The following is a 25,719-nucleotide window of genomic DNA, read 5'->3' on the forward strand; positions in this document are numbered from 1 at the left end:
GTGTCGTTGCGGCTCACCTTATATGCTTGATCTTCCCTTTCCCTACCTCCGAGTACTGGGACTAGAAGCATGTACCAGGGTCTATCCACGGCATTGTCTCTGCACCTGCCATCTTTATGGGGAAGCACAGACAGGTTTCAGTGCCCTGTCCAAGGCCATGGAGCTAGTTACTTAGAGACCGGGATGCTTCCTTTGGGTCTCAGGCACTTTGGCCTAAATCCATGATTCTCCTACACAACTATCTCAAAATAATAAGCGCGGGTATTGTTACGTAATCTGTGCCTATATTTCAAAGTTGAGAAACAACGAATCTTATCAGTTCGCTATCTATTGCTTGAGAATTTTGCAATTCTCAATTTAACTTTGAGACATATTCCACTTTTTTTTTTTTAAATACCTGTAGAGCGACTGTTTACATTCCACCGGTGGGTAATGATCACATTATGGAAGGACAAACCAACAAGCAGTTGTTTAGTTGCTCCATGTAGGAATGCATGCATGTGGTCCCAGCACTCGGGAGCTGAGGCAGGAATGCTACAAGTTCAAGGATAGCTGCATACATATCAGGACTCTGCCTTAAAACACCTACGCAAGGAGCAAGGGGCTCAGGTGATAGCACTTTCAACATTAAAACATACATCAAAGAGCTAAGTGTGGTGATACAAGCCTCTAATTCCAGCTCTGGGGAGACAGAGGCCAGAGGATCCTGGGCCTCAGTTTACCAGCCAACCTGGCCCACTTGCCAAGTCCCAAACCAGTAGGAGATTCTATCTCAAGAAAAAAAAAAAGGAAATGGCTTTTTGAGGAGCATTGTCTGAGGTTGCCTCTAGCCTCAATGTACAGACAGACACACAGACAAGCAGAGATACACCAACACACGGTCATGCTTCTCCTGTTTCATTGTGCTTCTCCCCTCCCCTCCCCCAGTCTCTCCTGTCCTAACCAATACAAAACCAGTTTGCTGATTGTTTTAGTCTTGGTCACAACTGTGTTCTCTGCCACTCTCCTTAGAACGTCTACTGAGATCCTTATTGTAAGGATTTGTAAAGCCCCATTTGGGCTTTCCTTTGGTTTATGGTTCTGGGATCAGGGTATTCAAAGACTCTTATTTTCATACAACTGAATTGTTCACCAGAGAGTACTTTCCAGGAGAAGTAGTGCCTTGTGTTTCTAATAGATCTGTCTTTCTCTTTGCGGCTAAAATGAAGTTCCCTGATTGCATCCCTTGGGGACTGAAAGGGTTAATGCCTTTTCCCACTTCCTTGAGGATGTGTTTGTAATGGCTGTTGCTGATTATCATAGCCAGCTAATAGAATCATACATAGTTATCCAAAACAGAGTTAGCTATGACTTGAGGAGGAAGAGGAAGAGGAGGAGAAGGAGAAGGCACACAGTTTATGGTTAAAGGACAAAATTACTTATATTGGGAAGAATCTTAAATCATAGTTGTGCAGGATCCTCAGTGCCTTGATCAACTTAGGGAAGTGCAGAGAGCTTAGCAGGCTTGCTTCTCTGGGGATGTGCCAAGGACTAGGGAAAGCTCCCCCGGAGGCAGCGACGCCCCATTCCGAAATCACAAACGGATTTCATTCCCTGCACCCAGGCCAAGCAGGCATTAGAAGCTGTCAGAATCACTTTCCTGAGATCCATGATCTCTTAGAGGTTCTAGCTAAAGGACATTGTAGGCAGAGCCTGGAAGCAAGCAAGGTCTGAAGTTTCGGGGCCAGGATAAGTGATTCTGTGCTGCTTGTACAGAGGGGGCCAGGAAAGGTGAAGAACTTGGGTCCTCCTATCTCCTAGGACAGAGTATCACCTGTAGTTCTTAGTGAAAGACTGCACCAACCTGCAAGAGCTTTGAGACTGAAACAAAATTGAAGATGTGTTTTTAAAATGTTCTTCTGCATTTTCCAGCTATAAACCTATAGTGGAATACATTGATGCCCAGTTTGAGGCCTATTTGCAAGAGGAATTGAAAATTAAACGTTCTCTCTTCAACTACCATGACACAAGGATTCACGCCTGCCTTTACTTTATTGCTCCCACGGGACATTCACTGAAGTCCCTGGATCTGGTCACCATGAAGAAGCTGGACAGCAAGGTACCGCACGTGGCCCCGTCCACTTTCCTTCAGGCATCCATTTCTCATCCATAGCTTATTTGATGTAATGCTTGTAGCTGGGTCATTGTTATTGCTTTGCTTTCTTTTGTCCTGGATTACAGAGCCGTGAAGTTTGGCCACATAAGTGCCTAAAAACCTCTTCTGGGTGTTAGGCACGAGGAGACCAAACCTCCACACAAAACTACACCTAGTTCTTAAATGGAGACTAAGATTTAAATGGGATGGTTATTTAACCACCTGGAGACTAGAAAGAGCCGGCTTTAATTTGAAGTTCAGAGTCGGATCAGATTCTAATGTTTTGCTTGCCTGAGGACACACCGCCTTTTAGATTTTAAAAATGCATGTGTATCCACAGGAAGTGAAGTCTGTATTTCGTTTTTTTGGCTTGTCACGTTTGTAGTCTCTATCTTTACAGCTCTCGAAGGAAGGGGCTGTTCAGCATGATACAATTTGATGTCCAGTTTTATAATTAATTCAGTTTTCTGTTTTGAAATGAACAGAAAACAATATGTTCCAAAATACATGATGCAAAGGGCATCAAGAGTGACCACAAGCTAAGCCGTCGTCCTTTCTCCTAGACTAACTCCCTTTGACAGTGCAAAGTCTTACTGGATGATCAGAGCCCCTAGGGTGTGTTACTGCGTGCATATACTACTCTCCCCCCCCAATACTGTTTAAAATTTTCTTTCTCTTTAGAGAAGTAAAACATAAAGAGAATGTTCAGCAGTTAGCCTGCCCCCCTCAGGCTCCTTTCTGGACTAGCCAGGGTCTTTGGGTTTCTAGCATCCATGGGCAAAGTGCTTTACAGAAAGATATTCTGCTGGCCTTAAAGCATTTTATTATTATTATTATTATTATTATTATTATTATTATTATTATTATTATTATTATTATTCATTACTACCACCACTACCACCATTACCATTACTACTACCACAACTACACTACTACAACTAGCAGTGGACTCTGCAAGGATAATAGACATTCTTCCTTACCCTGTTCAGTTATCTGAGCTTTGATTCCTGGTTTTGCTCTGGTGATGGCAGATCCCATGTGGGGAGGAGGGCGGATCCACTTCTGCCTTGCCTGTTCCACTTCTGCTAAGCATCCATTTGTTAGAGGCATTCTAAAGAAAGGTGGGGCTTGTAGCTTTCTGTTTGAGAGTTGAAAGGAAAAGGAGAAAACTAGAACCTGAACAAATGCAACCAACACAAACAAGCCAGAAGGTCCAACTGCAAAGCAGGTTAAACTTTCAGATGACTTGATTATGATATTGTCGGAGAGCTAGGTAGCATCTCTCAATGCTATTTATCCAGTTTCATTTATTTAAAAAGATAAAGGGAAGTATTAAGCAATTAAAGTCTTAGAATAGTGTAATTATCTGCCCATGTGAGAGTTTGATGTCTCTGTCTACACCCTGGTCAGTTTGGCCAAGAAACCATGACTGGCTGTTGTTTTTGATACCATCTCAGTCCAGAGTGTACACACGAGGTTGTCATGAGGACAGAAAGGGCTCTGCCTGTGAGGTTCTGATCCAGCCCTTGCCTGTTGTTAGGGACGTTCTCCTTAATCAGAGGAATCCCCAATTCCAAGAGATGTGTTGAACACAAACGTGTTTGTCAGCACTGTCTCTTGTTCTTGTTTGTCACAGAGTTCTTATTTGGCCCATGGAAAAGAAAAGCAAAAAATTCAAATGTGACTGAAAACTCTGAAATGCCGTGAGCTGGGCAGAGAGTGTAGTCTAGATACCAGATCTCCAGAGCATCTCACTAAAAGCTCTGTGCCTGTGAGGGAGAAGGAGACGGTTCATCTTAAACTGTGGATTAGAAGAAAAAGTTGTGTCTGTAGTCCCGGCACTCAGGAGGAGACCGGAGAATCAGGCGCTCCAACCAACCCCAGCACAGTGTGTTTGAGGCCAGCTGTGTGAGACCTCTGGAAAAGTCGAGCCAATGGTGTCCTTCCCACCTGGGGCCTTTGTTCCTGCATACCAAGGTGTCCCGAGCTCTTATTCTGGGATGTCTACCATTAAGGCCAAACTCAATGTACCCCTATTTTCATAACTGACGCTCTGAAAATGAGCCATCAGTTTTTGAGCCAGGGTCTCATGGTGCCCATGTCAGCTTCAAACTTACTGTGTAGCTGAGCATGGCCTTGAACTCTTCATCCTCCTGACTCTCTCTCTTTCGTGCTGGGATTCCTGTATGTGCCACCATGCTCATGGTGAGCCTTGCTTTCAATATGGGACTTTTTATTTGTTTGTTTGTTTTTCAAGACAGGGTTTCTCTGTGTAGCCCTGGCTGTCTTGGAACTTACTCTGTTGACCAGGCTGGCCTCGAACTCAGAAATCCACCTGCCTCTGCCTCCCAAGTGCTAGGATTAAAGATGTGCACCACCACTGCCCAGCTAAAGATGGGTAAAATAATTTTTATTTTATTTTTTTATTTTTTTATTTTTGTCCTCATACTTGAATCTCTCCCAGGAATTTCCAGGTCATCACAGTAAAGAAAAGGTGATACAGTGTAGCCCTGATAATGCTGCGCTTTGACTAGTGATGCATGGGCACACAGAAATCAAGCCCCTAAAAGGAGTGGCTGTTTATTCAAATAGCGCCCTGACTTCCTTGCTGTCACTGTTCATCATGGAATAAAAACACTTCCTTTTACTCTGTCAAGTGGGAGGTGACACAGGAGAGGAAATTACCAATAAGCATCAGTGTGGGATGCGAGGAAGTCAGAGGGGAGCTGAGAGGACTCTGTGTTTGAATTTCTCATCCAGGAGGAGGTCTGATCATTAGCATCAGCACCTTACATTGTGTGAACCTGGACATGTTTGTGCTTTGCAGGTGAACATCATCCCGATTATTGCGAAAGCTGACACCATCGCCAAGAACGAACTGCATAAATTCAAGAGTAAGATCATGAGTGAACTGGTTAGCAATGGAGTCCAGATATATCAATTCCCCACAGATGAGGAGACGGTGGCCGAGATTAACGCAACGATGAGTGTAAGTCCTCCTCAGCTGAATTCGGAGTGGAGGGAGGCCTTCCAGAAAGCTTGCATGGAGGTCCTCAGTGGGACTGCCAGTCATTTAACTAGCTCGTGCCTCAGTTTCTCTCACTGTCAAGTGGGAAAAGAAGGCAGGATTATTTCAGCTTTCTGCCTGCTCTGGTTTTTATGGGGACTCTTCTAGGAATGTGACACAAATACAGGACCTTATTCAAAGCAGCTCAAAGAAGGGAGCCCTTTACTCGGTCAGCGTTGGCAGAAATATGGCTGCCTGCTTCTCATTTGCCTTAGAGCTGCCTTCTCCTCTGTGCCTTTCCACTGCATTTCCCTGAATCTGAAGGCAAACCAAAAAACGAGGTATACTACCCACAGCAGAGAGGTAGCCATCAGGAGATAAATGAGCTGCTCCTGGCCCTTCTTTGACTTCATGACCAGGTCTCATCTAGCCCAAACTGGCCTCAAACGTATAGCCAAAGCTGGCTTTCAATTCTTGATCCTCCTGCCTCAGCCTCCTGAGTGCTAAGATGATAGGCAGAAATCACCAACTGTCTGGATCAGTTGCTCCTCTTGCCAACCATAATTTATCTACCTAATTTTGGGGGTTTTAAGTATTTTAAAACTTTTTAGTGGGCAAAATAAATGTTTTTCAAAAGTATGTATTGTAGTACTTTGCTCATATTAACCCCTACCTGTGGGGAGCTGAGGAAGCCCGGAGTGAATGAAATTCTGAGGGAATGTGTATTATTTGAAGTCAATGCCTCAGATCCACAGGAACAGCATTGCCATTGCCACACACACACACTCACACACTCACACATACACACTCACACACACAAACACATACACTCACACACTCACACACACATACACACTCCGCCACAAGGCTCAGAGGGATGGAAAGCCTTTCTCTAGTCTTAAGTGTGAACGTCAACAGTGTGTACAAGTATGAGTGTACCAGTGGTTGACTAGATTGTGCAAAAACTAGCAACTGCAGCTTCTTTCATGAGGGTTTACTCTTCACCTACAGAGACCTCCTAGGAGCTAGCCCCGCCCCTTGCTGCACATAATTAGCTCACTGAGGTTCCAGGCTTTTAGTGGTAGTAGGTGTGGCTCTGACAGTGTGCACAGTCTACCTGACCCTACTTCTCTGTTAGGGTTCCCGTGTAAACTTCTGTCTTAGGGTTTCCATTGCTGTGAAGAGACACCCCGACCAAGGCAGCTCTTCTAAAGGACATTTAGTTGGGACTGGCTTACAGGTTCAGAGGTTCAGTCCCTTATCATGGCAAGAAGCATAGCAGCATCCAGGAAGGCATGGTGCTGGAAGAGCTGAGAGTTCTACCTCTTGATCCACCTGCAGCTGGGAGAGGACTATCTTCAGGCAACTAGGAGGAGGGTCTCAAAGCCTACCCACAAAGTGACACACTTCCGCCAATAAGGCCACACCTCCTAGTAGTGCCACTCCCTGGGCCAAGCATATTCAAACCACCACAGTGTGTCTATGTGTCTTACCATGATTCTCTCGTTGCTCCAGTTAGAACAAGATGCCAGGTCATGTTGAACATGGTGCCAACTTTGTCTTCTTCCTTCCTTTCTGCTTTCCTGTCATACACATGCATGCACATATGCACACATGCATGCAAACATCCACCTATATGCATGCATACATGCATTTATATCTAGGGTCACATACATGAGGAAGCATGGTATCCTTGGTTTCTTTCCCTCCTCTACCCATCATTTTGCTACATACCCCTCTCCCTTTTGACCTATTTCTTCCCATTGCCAGAATCCCTACCAGTTTCATGTGGCGATGTATTGATTATTAAAGCTAAACTTACCAGTTGCTTCTGTCACATTGAGTGGCAAGTGTTTTCTAGGTTGATATATCGAGTTGTCTAGAAAGATCCCTTTCTCCTTCCTTTCAGGGAGTGACACATGCCTTTAATCCCAGCGCTTGGGAGCAGAGGCAGGCATATGCCCATGAATTTGTGGCAAGTCTGGTCTATATAGCAAATTCCCAGGCCATCCAGGGTTACGTAGTCCTACCCTGTCTGTCTTTGATGATGTGTGTGGGTGTGTATCTGTATGCGAATATGTGCATGTGAGACCAGAGGCTTTGGATCTGGAGTGCTTGTGAGTTGTCCCAAAGCGTGAGCGTTGTGGGCAGCACTCTGGTCCTCAGTAGGAGCTTTGTGCTCATCGTAACTGCTGCGCCAGAGTCCCCTGGACTAGGTATGCCACGCCTGCAACCTGAGCTGCGGACTCTACCTAATTATCTTGAAAACATCGTCTCCCTTCTCAACAGTGGACAGGAAACCATAAGCAGTAATTCTCAAAGCAGCCCTAAAGATCTCCTTACTCGTGTGTGCTGATAGAAAGCAGTTAGCCTCCTCCCCCACATTCATAACTACCAGATGACCCAATGTGGAAGAGGCCGTTGTCTCGGATACCATACCTACCGTCTCTGCTTGAGCTAAGCTGGGGTGCAGGGCTCAAGCCAGTATTTTGGACTACAGTGTATTTCTGACTTGAAGTTTGTGCACTGATGAGCCTGTCTGTCATAGTTCTGCAGCTGGGGCCTCTGCTCAGCTCTGTTCTCACCTGGCATGCGCAAGGCCTTGGGTCCCATCCCAGCACTGCAAAGCCAGGAAGTCAATAGTTACGTTCAGTAAAAGTAAAATGAAGCTCAGCACAGTCCATGTAGATCTCACCAGTGTGATGCTTTTGTAGCAGGTCTTTGGAATCCAATGTATACGTTTAATGACCCCCCCCCCTTCCAACCTCAAGTCCATTTTCGCATTCATCAGTAACATGTCATGAAATTACAGTCAAAAGGCAGACTCAAGCATCCGTCATTCCTAACACGCTTTAGAGATTTTTCAGTAAGTAGTCAGTTAACTATGTTAATTTTTCTTAAAACTTTCATTACCATCATAAAACTGTTCTTTTAAGATTTGATTTGAGCTCAAAGCTAAATGGAATGCAGGGGCCTACTAGTCAATAAATTTAATATTTAATGGGAAGATATTTTCCATTACTTTCATTTTAAAATTTGAATGTGAATCAGTTAAAAGTAAATGAAATTTAAAAGTGAGCACCCTGATCCCACAAGCCATATGTATGTGTGTGAATGAAGATTTTCTTATTTTTAAATTTATTTATATCTCCAATGCTGCCCCACAGTCCTCCTTCACAGAATTTCTCCTTCCATCCCTGCTTCACCTCTGAGAGGGTAGCCCCCACTTCTATAACCCCTTAACCTGGTACATCAAGTCTCTGCAAGATTAGGCGCATCCATTCCCACTGAGGCCAGACATGGCAGCTTTCTGCTACATATGTGCCAGATGTCTTGGACCAGCCTGTTTATGCTGTGAACCATCAACCAAAGATTTACTTATTTTTATTTTATGTGTGTGGACATTTTGTCTGCATGTGTATCTATGTACCATGTGCATACAGTGCCCACAGAGGCCAGAAGGGGACATCGGATTTTCTGGAACTGGAATTATAGATGGTTGTGAAAACACCACCACGTGGGTGCTGGGAACTGAACCTCAGCTCCCTGGAAGAACAACCAATGTTCTTAAGCACTGACCCATGTCTCCTGTCCTCCCCCACAAGCCATGTTTTTAAGTACCATATGGACACAGAGTGTCACAGTGTCAGGTCAGCTGTGACATAGGACATGCAGATCAAGCTCAAGTTGCTCCTTAAATCTAGCTTATATATGGCTAGAATACAAGATCATGGAGACCATGGTTCACCAAGGGCATCCACCAGACTACAGTCACCCCTGGCTGTCCTTCATGTTATCACCTTTTCTCTTGCCTCTGAGGAAGGAAGCCCCTCTCTAGTGATAGGGTCGGGAGCTGTGCTTGGTGCTGTGTGATAACCGTCTACCTCTCTGTCACTTGCTAGGTCCATCTCCCATTTGCAGTGGTTGGCAGTACGGAGGAGGTGAAGATTGGCAACAAGATGGCCAAGGCCAGGCAGTACCCTTGGGGTGTGGTGCAGGGTACGTCGGTCCTGTTATGGGAGAGGGACTCCATGTTAGTGCCCGAGATGAAGAAATGGCAGGCACAATGTGGAAGGAGGTGTCAATGTGGGGCATGTGGGAATGCTTGGGGCTTTCCTGTCTGCCCCACTTCCCCCAACCACACTCCCAACCCCCGAATCCCTAACTGCTTCCCACAATACCCCCACCCATGCTTAGCCATGAGGAAGAAAGAAATGGTCATCGATGGGGCAGGTAGACAGACGGACTGAGAAGCAGCTACAAGCCCTGAGCTGGAGACAGCCCCTCAAGATGTAGGGCTCTTTAGGAAATTAGTAAAAACCTCCTATGAGAGGAAACCGTTCTTCACAAAGAGTGTGCACCTATCTCGTCAGCAAGGACAAGCTAAGAAGAACTTGTTTCTCTGGGAAAGTTGTTTTCCAAGGAAATGCTATTTCAGCAGAAATCTGGTAATTAGGAAGAATGATGGTATTCAAGCTAGGTTGAGGCAGCTTGGAGTGGTAGTTGTGGGTGACCCCTGCTGCACCCCAAACCCAGACTCTGCCTGTGCAAGGGAAGAGTCATGATTTGGCCAGCAGAATGGTTAAAAGGAAAGATTGTGAAGCCCCTCCCTTGGCGCTCTTTTTCAGCCACCCTTGTCAGGGCTTCCTTGAGAGTGGAGGGAGGTGCCAGCAAGGCACCCTCTATGCCCTGGAGAATCTCCAGAGGGGTGGTGACACCGCCTCTGTAGCTTCACCTCTGTAGCTCAGTGACGTCACTGCTGAGGGCCTTCCTCTCCTTGGCTTATTTTTCTTGTAGTTGAGAATGAAAACCACTGTGATTTTGTGAAGCTGAGGGAGATGCTGATCCGAGTGAACATGGAGGACCTGCGGGAGCAGACGCACACCCGCCACTATGAGTTATATCGGCGCTGTAAGCTTGAGGAGATGGGCTTCAAGGACACTGACCCTGACAGCAAGCCCTTCAGGTATGAGCATGTGCAGCAGACAGGCGTCTTAGGCCGAGGTGTGTCCGCACCACGGAAAGAGTTCCTGGACTGAGGCTGTGGTACCTCCGTGTCTTGGTGAGGGGGCGGGGCTAATCATCTGGTGTTAGGAGGACCACTGAGGCTTTGGTACCTCTGTGACTTGGTGAGGGGGCGGGGCTAATCATCTGGTGTTAGGAGGACCACTTTTCATTATCATCTTAGCTAGGTGGTGTTGTGGATGATGGTCTTGCTGCCCACATTTACAAGTATTAGCACTCAAAGCACCGGATGTAAGCAACCCGCCTAAAGTCCTAGTCGTTAAGGAAAGGAGGTCGTTCCCAATCCTTGCCTCCTTGGTCCCTGAACCCTAGCTCCTAATTATGTTCGTGGGGTGTAGTGCCTGACTCACACCCTCATAGGGTGCAGCTGCTGGCTAACATTTGCTCCCATTCATATGTCTTTAACAGATTTAACTTCCTAAGGTGGCTCAGCTTTTCTCTTCTTTTTTTTTTTTTAAAGATTTATTTATTATTATACATAAGTACACTGTAGCTGTCTTCAGACACACCAGAAGAGGGTGTCAGATCTCATTACAGATGGTTGTGAGCCACCATGTGATTGCTGGGATTTGAACTCGGGACCTTCAGAAGAGCAGTCGGTGCTCTTACCCGCTAAGCCGTCTTGCCAGCCCTTTTCTGTTCTTTATAAAGCTTGTGAGAGTGTGTGTGTGTGTGTGTGTGTGTGTGTGTGTGTGTCTGTCTGTCTGTCTGTCTGTCTGTCTGTGTGCGAGTGTGTCTGCCCACAGAGGCCAGAAGAGGGTGTCAGATCCCCTGGTGCTGGGATTACAGGTGAGCCACTTGACGATTGTACCGGGAACCAGACTTGGGTCCTGTGGAACAGCAACCAGCATCGTGGCCACTGAGCTGTCTCTTCAGCCCTCAGCTTCTCTTGTTATCTCACTGGTGTACAACTCTGACAGAGGGTAGGAAAAGAAAAAGCTTAGGAAATGTATATGGTTTCCCACATCACAGACAGATGGACATGCAAAATGTGCAGGGGAGAAAGGTAATTGTGTCTGGAGAGACCACTCAGCGGTTAAGAGCACTGGCTGCTTTTCCAAGGTCTTGAGTTAAGTTTCCATAACCATCTGTAATGGGATCCGATGCCCTCTTCTGGTGTTTGAAGACAGCTACAGTACATTCAAATACATAAAATAAATAAATAAATCTTTTTAAAAAAAATCACTTTAAAAAGAGGGTACGCTCAGGGCAGGGGACTGGGAGGTTGGGGCAGCCATCAAGATGTAATATAAAATCAATAAATAAGTAAATTAAAGTGAAAAACCGGTAGGCTCAGCTCAGCACCCTAGCAATATCCCCCCTCTGAACAGCCCCTTTCCCCAGCCCCAGCCCACGGTGGAAAAAGCTTGGGTTGAATGGAAGGATCATTCTGAGTCACTGTGGAAGGAGAGGCTCAAGGCCAGGTTGCCACCTCCTGGTAGAGGAAGGGATTGTCCAATTTGAGGCCAAGCCGTTTCTTAAATAGGGATCTCAGTCAAGCCAATGTGAGATTTGTCTGGACTCTGAGTCTCTTCTGATTAAGGCCACAGTGCCTTTGAACAACCTGTTTTCCATCTTTTTTGGGCTATCCCTAGGACACACTCTGAAATCTACATGCCATAGAACTGATGGATGGCCAGAGAACCTAAGGCTGTCTGTTAGTGCTCAGAGAAGCTCTCCTCTTGGGTCTGAATGGCCCTTGGGTGGAGGAGTTCTTTCTTGGAATCACTTTGGAGAAAGTTGAGTATTTTCTGGGCTAGTCCCCCCACGGGACACCTGTGCACTCCCATCATGTCTGTGTTAGGGAGGACAAATGCAGATCTCACACAAAGGACTTCTATCCAAGAAGTTAACTTCTAACCAACTTAGTAGCATTTCATTAAGTCCTGCAGGCTCGTGAAAAGATCTTCAACTAGATAGGATGGCTCTGTGAAGGTGTAGCAAGTCCGTCTGGGCTTACAATGAATTTCCCAGATGATAACCCCATAAAATAAGCCCATTCTAGGGTTATTAAGTCTGATGAAAAAGTGTTGTTTTTTTTAATAGAGTATTTGTTCCAAAAGTGGAACAACAAAGCTTTGTGAAGTCAAATGCATTGGTCAGGACCAGTGTTGAGGAATGCTGGCCAAGGAACCTGAGTTCAAGTCCTGGCTCTGCCACTACTCATGTCCCCTGAGTGAGATCAGGGAACAAATTAGACTTAGCAAGAGGACTTTCTTTAGTGGTTCAGATCTGTTGATTATATAGTCTTGTCACAGCTTTCTCTGTAAATGTGTTCTGACTTAGAGATACAGTTGAGTATGACATTCAGTATGAAATGCAGGCTCTGAGTTCTGCAGAAGGACAGAGTACAGGATTCAAAATGAAAAAAAAGTCTCCTCCCCACACCACTTGAAACCGTAACATGGCTTGACCCGTGGTGGTTTTCTGCCCTGGCTTTACCGTGGCTTTACTTCTTACTAATTCCACTTGCCTTGGAGGGGAGAGGGAGATTAGTGAACACTGTTGTACACTGTATGGGCGATGCTTTTCTCAAGCAATGCCTGACTCAAGCGCACAGTCTTATCCGTGGAGGTAAGCGTTACTGTGCCTGAAGCCCAGTGCAGGGGACTGGAGAGCTGTGCCTACCAGTCAGTCAGTTGCTGAAGCCACAATTAGAACTCTGTCTGACTCCAGTTCCTGTCATTTCACCCATGATGCCAGGCCGGCATGCTTGTGCAAGAAACCTGGCTGGTTAGCTGCAGGCCTATGGCATTGCATTGGCTGGTTAGCTGCAGGCCTATGGCATTGCATTGGCTGGTTAGCTGCAGGCCTATGGCATTGCATTGGCTGGTTAGCTGCAGGCCTATGGCATTGCATTATGCTTTTGGATGTATTCGTCTCTGCAGTCTCAGCATAAATGAAGAATAAAACACGTAGTGTGGTAAGCAGCAGTTGTGCTTTTTCTTTTGGAACCAGAGAGGGAGAACTGGCGTGAACTGAAATGTATGATGCTGTCTTATGCCCTGTCTTTGCTTTGTGGACTTTTAATAGTCTTCAGGAGACATACGAAGCAAAGAGGAATGAGTTCCTGGGAGAACTGCAGAAGAAAGAGGAGGAGATGAGACAGATGTTCGTCATGAGGGTGAAGGAGAAAGAGGCGGAGCTCAAGGAGGCGGAAAAAGAGGTGAGCTGCCTGTCCTCCAGGAACTGAAACTGGCGTTTTATCAGCACGCTGCGGTTAATGAGACTTCACAGTGGTGCAGAGTGGTTCCCCTTCCCCATTATCACGAGAGCAGCTTCCCCAGGGAATGCTGGCAAATATTCTTGTCCATTTAGCAGAAGGAAAACTGAGAGCCAGAAAGCTGAGTGATTTTTGCAGTAGACAAGGCTAAAACCAGATCTTACATCTCTAACTGATTGCGTGGTCTTTTCAGCTCTGAGTTTCCTCAGTTTATAAGTCTTCAAATGTGAGATTTGGGGTTCAGCTAACTAAATGAGCTAAAGAATGGAGGCGTTTTGCATTATGGTCTTACCCACACCCCATGCTTGTGCCCACTACGTTCATTCCGACGTATTTCCTGCTATGGTGTCCTCTGACTCCACCCAGTTCCCTACCCCGGCCAGCCGCACTCTTCGGAATAATGTTTGCAACTTATTTTATTTTTTAAAGACTGATGAAACTTGGGACTGCAGAGATGGCTCAGTGGTTAAGAGCACTGACTACTCTTCCCCAGGACCAATCTTCAATCCCCTGTACCTACATGATGGCTCACAACCATCTGTAACTCCAGGGGATCCAATGCCCTCTCCTGCCCTTATGGGTACCAGACACAGTGGTGACCAGACATACATGGAGGCGAAACATATACACATTAAAAATAAATATTTTTAAAGAAGCTGGTAGGACATAGAGGCCATTTATGCAAATTGCTTAAAATGGTTATGCTGCAGAGGAAGGAAAATTGAGCATTTTTGGCTAACCTTAACCAAGTTGTGATGAGATAAATTTCAGAATTTAGTAATCTCTTGTCCACCCGAGACCCCGTTCTGTCTTTGTTTCTGACTATTTTGTTGTTTGGTTCAGAGGATGAAGCAGAGCTGCACACCTGCATGGTAGACCTACTGCTGAGCTGTGCCGTGGCTGTCTTTTTTTTTTTTTTTTTTTTTTTTTTTTTTTTGTCAAAAGCTAATAAGTATTCATCTTATTACTTAAACAGTGTGTTTAGCTAAGTGTATATGTGCACATATGTATGGAAAGAGAGGGAATAATTTATGTGTATGAACACTGAATTATCCAAGGCCCAGAACCAAGAATCCATTTTTGTTTCAAGGGTGACTTTGTCATTAGGCTTATGGTTAATTTTTGCCTTCTTCATGCTTTTTAAAAAAATACATCCTTTAAAATTGTGTGGGGTGTGTGTGTGTGTGTGTGTGTGTGTGTGTGTGTGTGTAGGTCAGAAGACAACTTGGAAAAATCAGTTTTCTCTCTTATGTAGGTTTCAGAGATCAAACTCAGGGTGGGGTTGGCAGCAGGCACCTTTACCTGCGAAGCCACCTTACTGGCCATCTATCTTTATGCTTTCAAAAATAATGTGACTTATTGCAGAGTATAGTAGTGTATGCTGTTAGTCCCGGCACTCAGGAGGCAGAGGCAGACAGATCTCTGTAAGCTTGAGGCCAGCCTGATCTAATGAGTTCAGTGATAGCCAGGGCCACAGAATCAGAAAACCAAAAAAAAATTAAATAATTAAATAAGTACCTTATCGTCACTAAGTGTGTCCAAAGGGGTTTAGCCCTGATGAACTCAAGTGGCAGAAATGCTTAGGGCTCAACATCCGCACCTTCCTCCTCCATAAGCCACCTAGATACATCAGGCTTGACTTAGTCACTGTCCTGTTGCTGTGAAGAGACACCATAACCGTGGCAACTCTTTTATAAGACAACATTTACTTGGGGGCTGTCTTACCATTTCAGAGATTTAGCCCATTGTCCTCATGGAGGGGAGTGTGTCAGCAGGCAGGCAGGCAGGCAGACACAGTGCTGGTGAAATAGTTGAGACTTCTGCATGTGGATCTGCAGGCAGCAGGAAGAAAGAGCCACAGGGCCTGGAAGCCATCCCCAGTGACACTTCAACGAGGCCACACCTCCTAGTCCTTGTCACGTAGTACCAGTGATGACTCCCTAATGACTAAGAATTCAAATCTATGTGCCTGTGGGGACCATTGCTGTTCAGACCACCACAAAGCAAGAGCAGCCATGGGCCACGTGTTCTGATTCTGCACTGGCTCACACAGTTTCATTCATTCCTTTCGCCACGCCTGTTTTCCTTTGTTCCTCCCAGCTCCATGAGAAGTTTGACCTCCTGAAGCGAACTCACCAAGAGGAGAAGAAAAAGGTGGAAGACAAGAAGAAGGAGCTTGAGGAGGAGGTGAGCAACTTCCAGAAGAAGAAGGCGGCGGCTCAGCTTTTGCAATCCCAGGCCCAGCAGTCTGGGGCCCAGCAAACCAAGAAGGACAAGGATAAGAAAAAGTAAGCAGGTGTCCCCCGCCTCCTGGGGACGTTAACAATCTCTTCCTCTTGCATGTCCACCTTTTCCTACTTACAGACTGGAAACTGGTCGTCGCCAGAAACATAGAAGCAAGTATTTTTCTCTACCGTGCAGGGAAGACGGCAGAGGTTTTAGAGATATTTTTAAAGGATACAAAGGATTAACTTATAAATGTCACTAAGGTGACCAAGCAATCAGGATAGCAGTGGCCCGTGAGCTTCTGTAGCAATACTAGGAGACACAGGGAAGACAGGCGGGTTCTCATGGTGCCTCTGCAGGCTTGCTCGAGACTCCTGGTAAAAGCATTTTAAAACTGCAGTTGTTCACGTGGGCTCTCTGTTCTGTTAGATGGTATGGCGAGCCAGCTACTGAATTTTATCTTCCAAACAGCAGCTAGTGGGTTCTGGTTTTTCTGGAGGATTATCATATTGTGAAGTTCAACCAAAATGCCCACCCATTAGCAACCCTCATGCCATCCCCGCACCCCACACAGAATGGCTTCCATACAGCCTTGGTTTCAAGTGCCAAAGGGCTAGATGCTCTCTGGTCGCCCCTTCCTGTGGCACTCCAGCAGCAACTGTGGGAACTAGCGGAGAAGTGCCCTTCCTTGAACTGTGGTTTGGAGCTGTTCATTGAGTCACCTTAAAGAGCAGAGGAGGCAGTGCGGTGACAGTAGCTGTGGGTTTGATGAGTACGGTGCTAAGGAAGCCCTTGGAAAACTTCTCCATGGCCCCATGACTATGGGATGCCTGCCTCCCTCTTCTCTAGAACCTGCTGAGCAATATGGGCAACCCTGGAGCCCTCTTTAGGGTTCTTGTTCTTTGTCCTTGGAAGTTAAGATGCTGGGAGAAAATCTGGCGGCTAAGTAGCAACACAAATGGAAGGACTGAGGCAAACAAGGAATCTTCTTCTTTGAAAAATGTAGCCCTTAGGATTGACCCAATCCCAACTGAAACTGAGAGCTGGCAAGCCAGCCCACTGCTGGGGTCACTTAATCCTGGCTCACATGCATTGGGCTTGCCCCTAAGGCACTGTGGCATGCCCGTAGTCTTTGCACCACTGTGGCGACATTGAAAGACTAGTAATGCTCTACACACATTGCTTTTGCAAGCTCTGGGGTGGTAGGAAACATGCCCAGAGAACAAAGGAGCAGGAAAGCAGTCTAAGCAATAACAGAAGTGGTCCACGTAGATAACATATGGCTTTAATCAGGGTTGGTGTAGATCCAAGTCATCAAATGAGTCCAGCAGCCCAAACTTAGTTCTGAGAGGAACAACTGCCTCCATGATCTAGTTCAATACAGTTCTTTGTTGCTCTGGGTGTTGGAAAAGCTAATGTGTATTGAAAAAGAATGGCGTCTCCGCATGGCAAGCCAGAGTCAAAGCCATTTGGCATTGAACCCTGATCAAAATCTCTTATCTGAGAAAAACCACAGAAGTGTTTGTGTGTGTGTGTGTGTGTGTGTGTGTGTGTGTGTGTGTGAGAGAGAGAGAGAGAGAGAGAGAGAGAGAGAGAGAAGAGAAGAGAAGAGAAAGAGTATGTATGTATAAGAGAGAAGGCTGCTTAGGAAGCCTAGAGGGTAGGTTTTCGCACCCTGAAGCACTAAAGTGGGTAGAGGTACAAGTTTTAAACTAAAAATGTTTATATAAAAGACCAGCAATGTTAAAAAGAACATTTCATGTATACTGGATGTGCCTTTTAGCAATAAAAATTCCAAGAACTGATTCCCCCCCATCAGAAGCCTCCGTTTAGTAATGGGCATCTTTTGCTCTGCAACAAGCTACCCTATTCTCTTCTCTTCCTAGGCTTTACCAGTGTATAATGTTTTTAAAGTTTACATGATGTCTGTGTTTAAGTCTCTCTTAGCTTCATTTCTATATTCTCATCTATTGTCGATGGTGTTAGGCTTGGTTCACAGTAATCGCCAGGCTCAGTGACTGACAGTATTTTTTGTGTCAGTTGGTTCTTACCTTTTCCATACTTCTGCTTGTATAATGAAAGAGAAGGCTAGTTGGAGGCCTGAATTGTTTAAAAAAAAAAAATCAAAAAAGAAAAAAAAGTCACCCCTCTTATTATCAGTGGAAGGTTTTGGCTAGAGAGGACCACAGAAAGACAGTAACCAGGGCAACCATGAAAGAGGACTGCTCTCCCTCCTGGTCACAGCTGCAGCAGGTGCAAGTGTTACCCCGTGCTTCTTAGGAGCTGGCTCTGCTGAGCAGAAAGCTTCTGAGGGTGTCTTTCATCCGCTGTGCACCCCTCAGCCAGTCTTAATCCACTTTCTAACAGTTTTAAACTCCTTTTTTTCCTAACAATGCACTCCTTTTTTTTTTTTTAAACATAGGTAAGGCTTTATACCTCCCCTTGACCTGTAAGTGGCATGAGAGTATAGAACATTTCCTAAGATTACAAAGTAGAACTAACCATGGCACTGTCATTAGCTGGACCCTACCTTCTGCCATCTCTGGCCACCAGGCCACTCCCCTTTTCAAGGGCTGCACTCCAGTGGTAGGACTGCCTGAGGACAAGTTTTTCTAGTGGACAGTGTCCCTCCCTCTGCTGAAAACAATTTACACGGTTGCCAGGAGGCATTTGCTGGGGCACGTCTGACCCCAGTGACGACTTTCAGCGCCATCATCCTAAACTGGCACGTGACACCTGCACTTTATACAGCCAGCTGCTCACCTGCTTTTTTTTTTTTTTTTAAACAAGTATTTTTTGTTGTTGGTTTGGTTTTGCTCAGTAATAAAGTTGCATGTTTTGGAGTTGCCCAAAACCAGCTGTGCAGAGCCCAGGTTGGGCGATGCTTTGGTGCTAAGAAGGGAAAGCTCCTGGCATTGTTGTAGCTCTAACCCTGTTCTTTTTCAGCTCTTCCCAGCTAGACCACCCACTAGATTCCAGTTTGCAAGCTACTTTAGCTCTTTTCTCCACGTCATCCACATCAAGATGTTTATTCTATGTTTATTCTCTGACTCCTCCTCCCACAGCCCCAAAGTGGAAGATGGCGTTTCTGGACAGCCCCAGTGTGCTCTCCACTCCTTACAGATGATAGTTTCGTGTCATTTGAGAAAACAAACCAGACAGTAGAGCCTTCCACTGGGCAGTGCCTTGGTTTCAAGGTCACTCATGAATATAAATTCCATGAGAAAGGAAACCGAGCCATGTGCTCTCTTATTCTGGGCTCAAGGTTCGCTTTGCTTTTCCTGTAGACTACTTGGGTTTTTCTTTTAATTTTTCTCAGTCCCATAATCATTGCATGAGCATTCGCCACCACTGAATGCTGGTGCTGGCGCTCCCTGGTTTTCTTTTCATTTAATTTGTTATCATTTCTAACTTTTTTTGTTTTGTTTTTTAACTTGCAGTGCAAGCTTCGCATAAGGCCTGGCAAGCCAAGGACGCTCCCGCATTCACCTGCTTTGGCAGTAGTAGTGTACCTCTGTCATCTGTGTCCTGTTTGATCCGTTGTTTCAGCCTTTCCCCAAATACCAGTAACTTAGCTCATTTTATTGAATGTTGTCAGGTGGTGGAAAACCGTAGCACAAGGGGATGATATCAGCAAGCGCGAGTGCGGCTGGACTGTGTTTCTGGAAAGTCGATGATTTGCCTTGTATGCCTGTTCCAAGTGGCGGCAGGAAGCATGTCTGTCCCTTGTATGTCGCTTTGGACCAAGGAAGGCGGGGTAAAATTACTACCTGTATGCCTGGTGGGAAAACTCACTCCTCGGCAGCTGAGCCAAAACCCTGAGTAGCCATGACAACAACTTGCATTTTCTTAACTGTGCATCTCAAATGCTTGCACAGCTCCAGAATTCACTCTCTTCTTCACACTTGCCACAAACCAGAGGTGGGCTTGAAAGTAGGCAGAAACTCGAGTGAGCATCTGAGATAGCTTTTCCCCTTGTACGGCTTTTTCATTTAGTCATTTGTTTATTTGACCCCAGCCAGTGATCTGGTTAGACTGTCTTAGAGATGGAGTGTGCATCTGCATGCCTACCTTCAATGCCAGGCCACAGCTAGGGACTGGCATAAGAATCATGATTACATTCACCCCCACCAGGGCATCCCTGATGCTCTCACGGGTCCAGATCTCAAAGAATACCTCATCTGGTATTGCTTATCTAAAGAATCTTCTATTAAGGAGGTTGGATTCCCACTTCTAGTGAGGGGATGCTCTCCACCCCTACCCTACACACACACACACACACACACACACACACACACACACACACCTGCATCTGCTTTAAGCAGGCTGAGGGGAGACTTGGAGGCTGACTCCAGGACGTGGCTACTTCTAATAGAAGTTTTCATGAATCACCACGAGAAAACTTGCTATACATTGTACTACCTGTAGCACAAGTCTGAAAGGATGTCCTCAGATGAAGATTGCTGAGGAGTGAACGGGCAGTGCAGAGATAGACTCGGCTGCTAGCCAGCCTCTGGTCCAGTTCCTTGCTGACATTGAAGCTCAGTTCTAAGGAGTTTTCCTTCCTGTCCCCTCACTGTGACCGGTTCTACCTGCTCTGACTCTTGGGTCTGTCAATTATCTTACCTTACCCCCACGAGGATTAACTCAGGAGCTAGGACATGTCCTGCTTGCCTGCTGTGTAGGAACGGAAAAGGGCGCATCGTTTGTCCTGTCCTCTTTTCTCTGACGTTCCTCCTGCTACCTGCTTGGCCACCCCCTTCTAACCAGAACTTGGCTCTTCCCTCCTCTCACTTCTCATGAACCCAGGCCTTTGCCTCTGCATTTCCCTTTCACATCACCAGTAACACATGCATGGGATAATGCAGGCTGCATTCCTCTCTGTCACACACACTTTAAAAAACACTGTCCAGCCAGCCCCTATCTGATCCTAGCCAAGTTTTTATGTTATCTTTTACTTCATCTCCCCATCATAAGAAAGCAGTGGCCTTTCATAAACTGAATTAGGCTGCATTAGACAAATAAGGGCATTGGCTTCACTGCTGTGTAGACCATGCCAGAGAGCAGCAGCAGCGGCCACAGCCATCTTCACTGGTGGAAGAAGGAGCTCCTACACAGACTCTGGCTTTGCTTCCATTTTTCTATCTAGCTGTGGAGCAGCAGGTACTAATGGGCATGCTGACTAACCATGGCTGCGTTTGCTTCTTCACTGGTCACCACACAAGAGCTTGAGCATTGCTGTTGTCTGCTGGTTCCAGCCACTGCTTCTGTGAGCTTTTTTTGTGAGTGTGTGAGTGCCTTGTAATAGAAAACACCCCTTTGCATTCAATTTCTCAAATCCCTGAAAGCTTTTAAAGATACTCTTAGAAAACAAAAAAAAACAAAAAAAACAAAAAACCCAAACAGTTGACTTTTTTTGATACCAAAATTATTGAATTTTTTTTTCTTGCATTAAGATTTTTTTCTTAGTAAAATAAATCCTATGGAGAGTCAGGGAATAAAAAGTCAAGAGAATTCCAAAGAAGCTTAAAAACAGAAAAGCATTGCTCCTGAAATGTTTTCCTGCCACTGCTCACAAGCTCTAGGAGCTGGTTACTGCTGCTCTTTTCTTTCCGTATCTATACCTTTCTTCACAGTAGTCCCTGGCTCTGCACGGAATAAACGATACTCTCAAATCTAACTGGACGTGCTTTCGCCTTTGCATGTAAGTACAGGAGTAAGAACTCAGATCTCTCTGTTTCAGATTAGGGAAAACGGGGCAGATGAGGTTTTCTTTTAGAAGGTATCCTGGATAGTCTTGAGTAGTCATTTTTTTTTTCTTTTTCTTTTTAAAGTTAAATACATCTATACTGGCTACATTTATATTTTGCCCCACAATTTGTGCTTCCTCTTGATCTCAGAGGAAGTAGGGGATTGATTACCAATTGCAGCCATTGTTGTGTATAGCATCCTGGAGGTCATGTAGAGGGCCTTTGATTATGACAGTGGCAAAAAGCTGGGGAAAGATTTCCACTGTCCACGGGACAAAAATCCTGAAAACGATGTTTCTGCCAGGCTGCCTTTCTGTTCCCTGACATTCTGGATCTCAGTCTAATGGCCTCTCCTTTATGCCCAATGCACAATGGCCATTTTGTATTTTTTTGGTCGGACAGCTTTGGCCTCTCTGCATCTTTTGCCCCAAGCAAAGTGAGCATCTCTGCTCCTTCTGGACTGTGGTCCCCTGTAATTATCATCCGTGCTGTGGGGTATGACCAAATGGCCAGCAAGTACTTGGTAGCAGTTCAGGACTGTTTTCCCAGCTTGGGCTCTGTATGGATCGGTCCGAAGTCTCTCTCTCAGCCAGGGGAACTCTTCCACCTGGTGTTGGGTGTGGGTTTCTTGTTCCCCCTCCTGTACTTTGCAACTCACCAGCCACAGCTCTTGCTTCCTCTCCATCCTGTGCACCTCTAATGGATGGACTTGGCTATCTCACTCTCCTGACAGACCCCTAAGTGTTCCGCAGAGTTGGTATTGAAGCGTCCGCTACCCACATCGTACTGTCTCTGTGTGGTCCTACCAGAACTGTCCATCTGAATCCCTTGGCTTTGCCATTTACAAGTGTCTAGGTTCTAAAAGTCCTAGTTCTGTTGACAGGACATGTATTACGGAGTCGTAAGCTGAATCATGACCTACAGAGTCTAGTTTGTATGTAGGTATGAAGGGAACTTTAAAAAAATAAATTGAAAATTAAGCTGTGAACAGCATTAAACTTTGTCTATTTCTTGATTTTAAAATATGCTGATAATGCCTTAAACTGTAGCTGTAGAACTGTCATTTTTTGCTGTTTGAAGATAACCAATGTTTTCTAAAACTGTTGTGTAATCTTTCAGTGTTAATGCAGATTGTCATGTATGTAAGCTGCATGTTAGACACTTGTCTTTTTTATAAACTAAAATAATTGTATTGATGTGAAGCCTATTGTTCCTACGAGTATGAAAGTGCTGGCTCAGCAACCTGCCAAGTAACTTGGTGTCTGTTAACGTAGTGTGGTGCCAGGTGACCTATGCGTATATCACCAGTGCCAAGACTTCAAGTGGGGAAATATATTTTTACCCAACCGTTGTTCTGTGTGCCCGTTTGTGAATTCTTTCCAGTCCCTGCCTGACATGCCTGTGTACACACATGTGCTTGTTCTGTCACATAAAGAAATGGGGATGGCCGCTGTCTTCCGCTTTCTTATCATGTGTGGTGGACTTCAGTGTTGCTGGTTGGCCCAGCTTCTTCTCTAAGACATTTGCCCTGTGGGGTCATGTGGCTCACCATTTCTCGCCACCACACTTGTTCTCTTGTCCCCGGCTGCCCAGTACATCGATGACCCTCAGTGTCCAGCAGAGGCATCCTCCCTCTCCCCCCCACCCCCCGAGTGCCCACATTGCTACTCCACCCACTCCTGCCCAAAGGATGCTTGATGACACTGGCCCTTTAACTGACCGACTTCTACTTTCACCGCTGGTTGTAGAGAAGTGCTTTTTTTTTTTTTTTTTTTTAAGCTTTAAGAATCCATTTGAATCTGAACCTTTCTTTTTTCTCTTCTGTAGCTTCTTCTTTATGTAGCCATCCCGTTGCCAAGCCCTACTCTCTCTTAATGGACAGCATTAGAAGAGCGGGAGCTGTCTGTCCACTCGAGTTGGGGAAGAGTTACCTCATCTCCACCATCGCCTCCCATTCTTTAAAGTCTGGGTCAAATATTGCACTGCTGTTTGTAACTGTCAATGTCTGTTTACAAACCACCACCCTCAGTGGCTACCGAAGTGACTTCAACACCAAAAATAGTAACAATAATATTAATTAAAAGAGTGGAATAGAAAAGTTAGGCCCAAACCCCAGGACTTGGGGCTGGAATCCTCTGGCTTAGCGGCTGTTTTCTTGAAGCCCCTAATCTAAGACCTTACGGACTGAGGAGAGCCTGGGCCTCACTTGAAGAGGTCGTCACCTGTGGGGCAAATGTAGCCCGTGGTACTCCCCGTCTCCATCCTATGGGCAACTCTCACCAGCCCCATCAGGATCCTCAGCTATCAGCAGGTCATCAGAGTGGGTCAACCCTTGCCGCCTTCTGTTGGTTTTTGTGGGTTGTTCTGGTGTGGGATTTAAAAAAAAAATGCTGTTGCATGCACAGAGGTGGTTGCAATGTTCCCTCCGGAACATCCTATTGATACGGTGTTTTTATTTTTCAGCTGACCATCTGCCTTGAGAGAAAGAAGTGGGCATCCTACCTTTAAATTCAGGAACCATTTTTTATTTGACTCTGTTACCTGCATCCCTTACAGAAGTTGTTTCGGGAGGGGGATCTGCTTGTTTTGGGGGCGGGGGATCCCAACTAGCCACTCCTGCATTTTGTATTTGTTACTCAAACTTTTGGTATCAAAAATCAAGCCAATCCTAAGTTCACTTCAAGGGGGAATTCTGTTTAATATGTTCTTATCTTGGATGCAATTTGAAAGTGCCCCTTTTTGTTACTAGAGTTTTGACCTACAAGTCTTAATTATGTTTCAATTGTGCCAGTGTTGGGTAAATGACTTTTCTGCCTCTGGGGCTCAATTTATATTTAAAGATATCTTAAAATACTGTCTGGCCCATCCCTGCCTTTGACTTTGTTGTGAAGGTCTGCTTTACCTCCTGCCCATTGCTTTGTTTCTTTTTTAAACCACTAAAGGAACACTAAACATGTACATACCCTTCCCAGGTGACTGCTTTGGTAACAAAGCAGAGGTTCAATTGTTATCTTCTCAGAGGGACTCACGCGGCGGCTTTCTCCACAGTATCTGCAAAAGGCCTGCTAGGAATCAAAGCATTTGCATCAGAAAACTTCCAGTCCACCCACATCTAGAACACTTGTGCCAGCTGGATTAGCTCCTGATTTCCAGTGCTGACCAGGTGGTGCTGAGTCAGGCACAAAGCCAGGACATGTAAATAATATTCACCTCTCAGACAAAAGACAACTTCCAGATTGCTATCTGTCTAATCCAACTGTCCAAATTCTTATCTGCAAAGAATGGTTGAAGTTCCCTTCCAAATTCACTACTTGTCTGCAGCGCTGTTTGCATCTTAAAATACTTTCCTGTCCAGGGAGGCAGTTCCTGTCACTGGTTCGAGGTGCGTTTGGTCAGAATCCTTTGGAGCGACAGTGCCCTCTGTGAGAAAGGTACAGTGTTTCTGTAGGCCAGTGGCAACCCAGTAGTCCTTGTGGCTCTTATTCTTGGGAAGAGGTCCCTTGGAGCAACTGAATGAGTTTGTTAGCAAGCAGCTTACTAGAAAGTATTTCTGAATGTAAGTAAAGGCAGTTTCATTGGAGCTAATAAGCTACGCAAATGCCCCTCCACCATATGCAATGACAGAAATTCAGTGCTATGACTAATGGACGGGGTGTGGGTACCAACTTTGATGCCAGCATATAGTGGTGCTATAAACATGAGGTTATATTGAAACCACTAAGTATAATTCACTTCATTTTACACTTATAACCATTTAATATCAACTTTATACTATCATTTACTTGTTTCAAAAAGCATTTTGTTTCAGGTGATAGTTGAGCAATGTTAAAAAAAAAAATCAGGTCAGGTGGCAGGATTTTGCCTAAGGAAAGTGTGTACTTTCATTGTTCTTCTCTTCGCTCTAAGATCGAGGTGGGAAGTGAGGGAGTTCCAAGCAAGCTAGTTTCCATTCAGTGACCATAGAGAACCTAGCTGTGGACATCACTGGCCAAGCACCTTGTGGCCTGTCTCCTAAGACTGACTGCCATTGATGTGGCATTTTGCTTCACATGACTCCTTTTCTCAAATGTTGACAAAGTTGTAGGTCATCAGGGCCTCCTGTGGAATTACGCTGAGGACGATCACCAGCAATAATAAATGCACTGGCTTGTCCTTATAGAACCTGTTTCTGCGGGCAATAGCCTTTTCATTTTCCCCCCAAACTTTAAAAAAATTAGTTTCAAATAACTTGCCTATTCAAGTATAGTCTAGCTGTCTACTTGAGACCAGCATAGTCCATTATGAAAGAGAAATACATCCTGGATTAGTGTATGCTGAGCTGGGTGATTTAAAAATAAAGTTAAAAACACCCCCC

General features: G+C 45.4%; 1 protein-coding gene across 3 annotated transcripts in view; it reads left to right on the forward strand.

The window, feature by feature from the left end:
• Septin11 (septin 11) overlaps positions 1–24,269 on the forward strand; it is an 89,903-nt gene extending 65,634 nt beyond the window's left edge. For 2 of the 3 annotated variants that reach the window (XM_031391061.1, XM_031391062.1), the window contains exons 4-10: positions 1,912–2,098; positions 4,962–5,123; positions 9,044–9,140; positions 9,939–10,107; positions 13,200–13,332; positions 15,490–15,677; positions 19,056–22,716. In XM_031391061.1, the coding sequence (XP_031246921.1) occupies positions 1,912–2,098; positions 4,962–5,123; positions 9,044–9,140; positions 9,939–10,107; positions 13,200–13,332; positions 15,490–15,677; positions 19,056–19,071 (952 nt within the window). In that variant the 3' untranslated portion in view covers positions 19,072–22,716. Of the gene's footprint in view, positions 1–1,911; positions 2,099–4,961; positions 5,124–9,043; positions 9,141–9,938; positions 10,108–13,199; positions 13,333–15,489; positions 15,678–19,055; positions 22,717–23,828 lie in introns of those variants that run through there. The other variant, XM_031391064.1, reaches the window with a different exon arrangement.
• Positions 24,270–25,719: the final 1,450 nt, after the last annotated feature.

The sequence above is a fragment of the Mastomys coucha genome, unplaced genomic scaffold (genome assembly GCF_008632895.1).
Source record: "Mastomys coucha isolate ucsf_1 unplaced genomic scaffold, UCSF_Mcou_1 pScaffold22, whole genome shotgun sequence".
In the NCBI taxonomy this organism is placed as follows: Eukaryota; Metazoa; Chordata; class Mammalia; order Rodentia; family Muridae; genus Mastomys; species Mastomys coucha.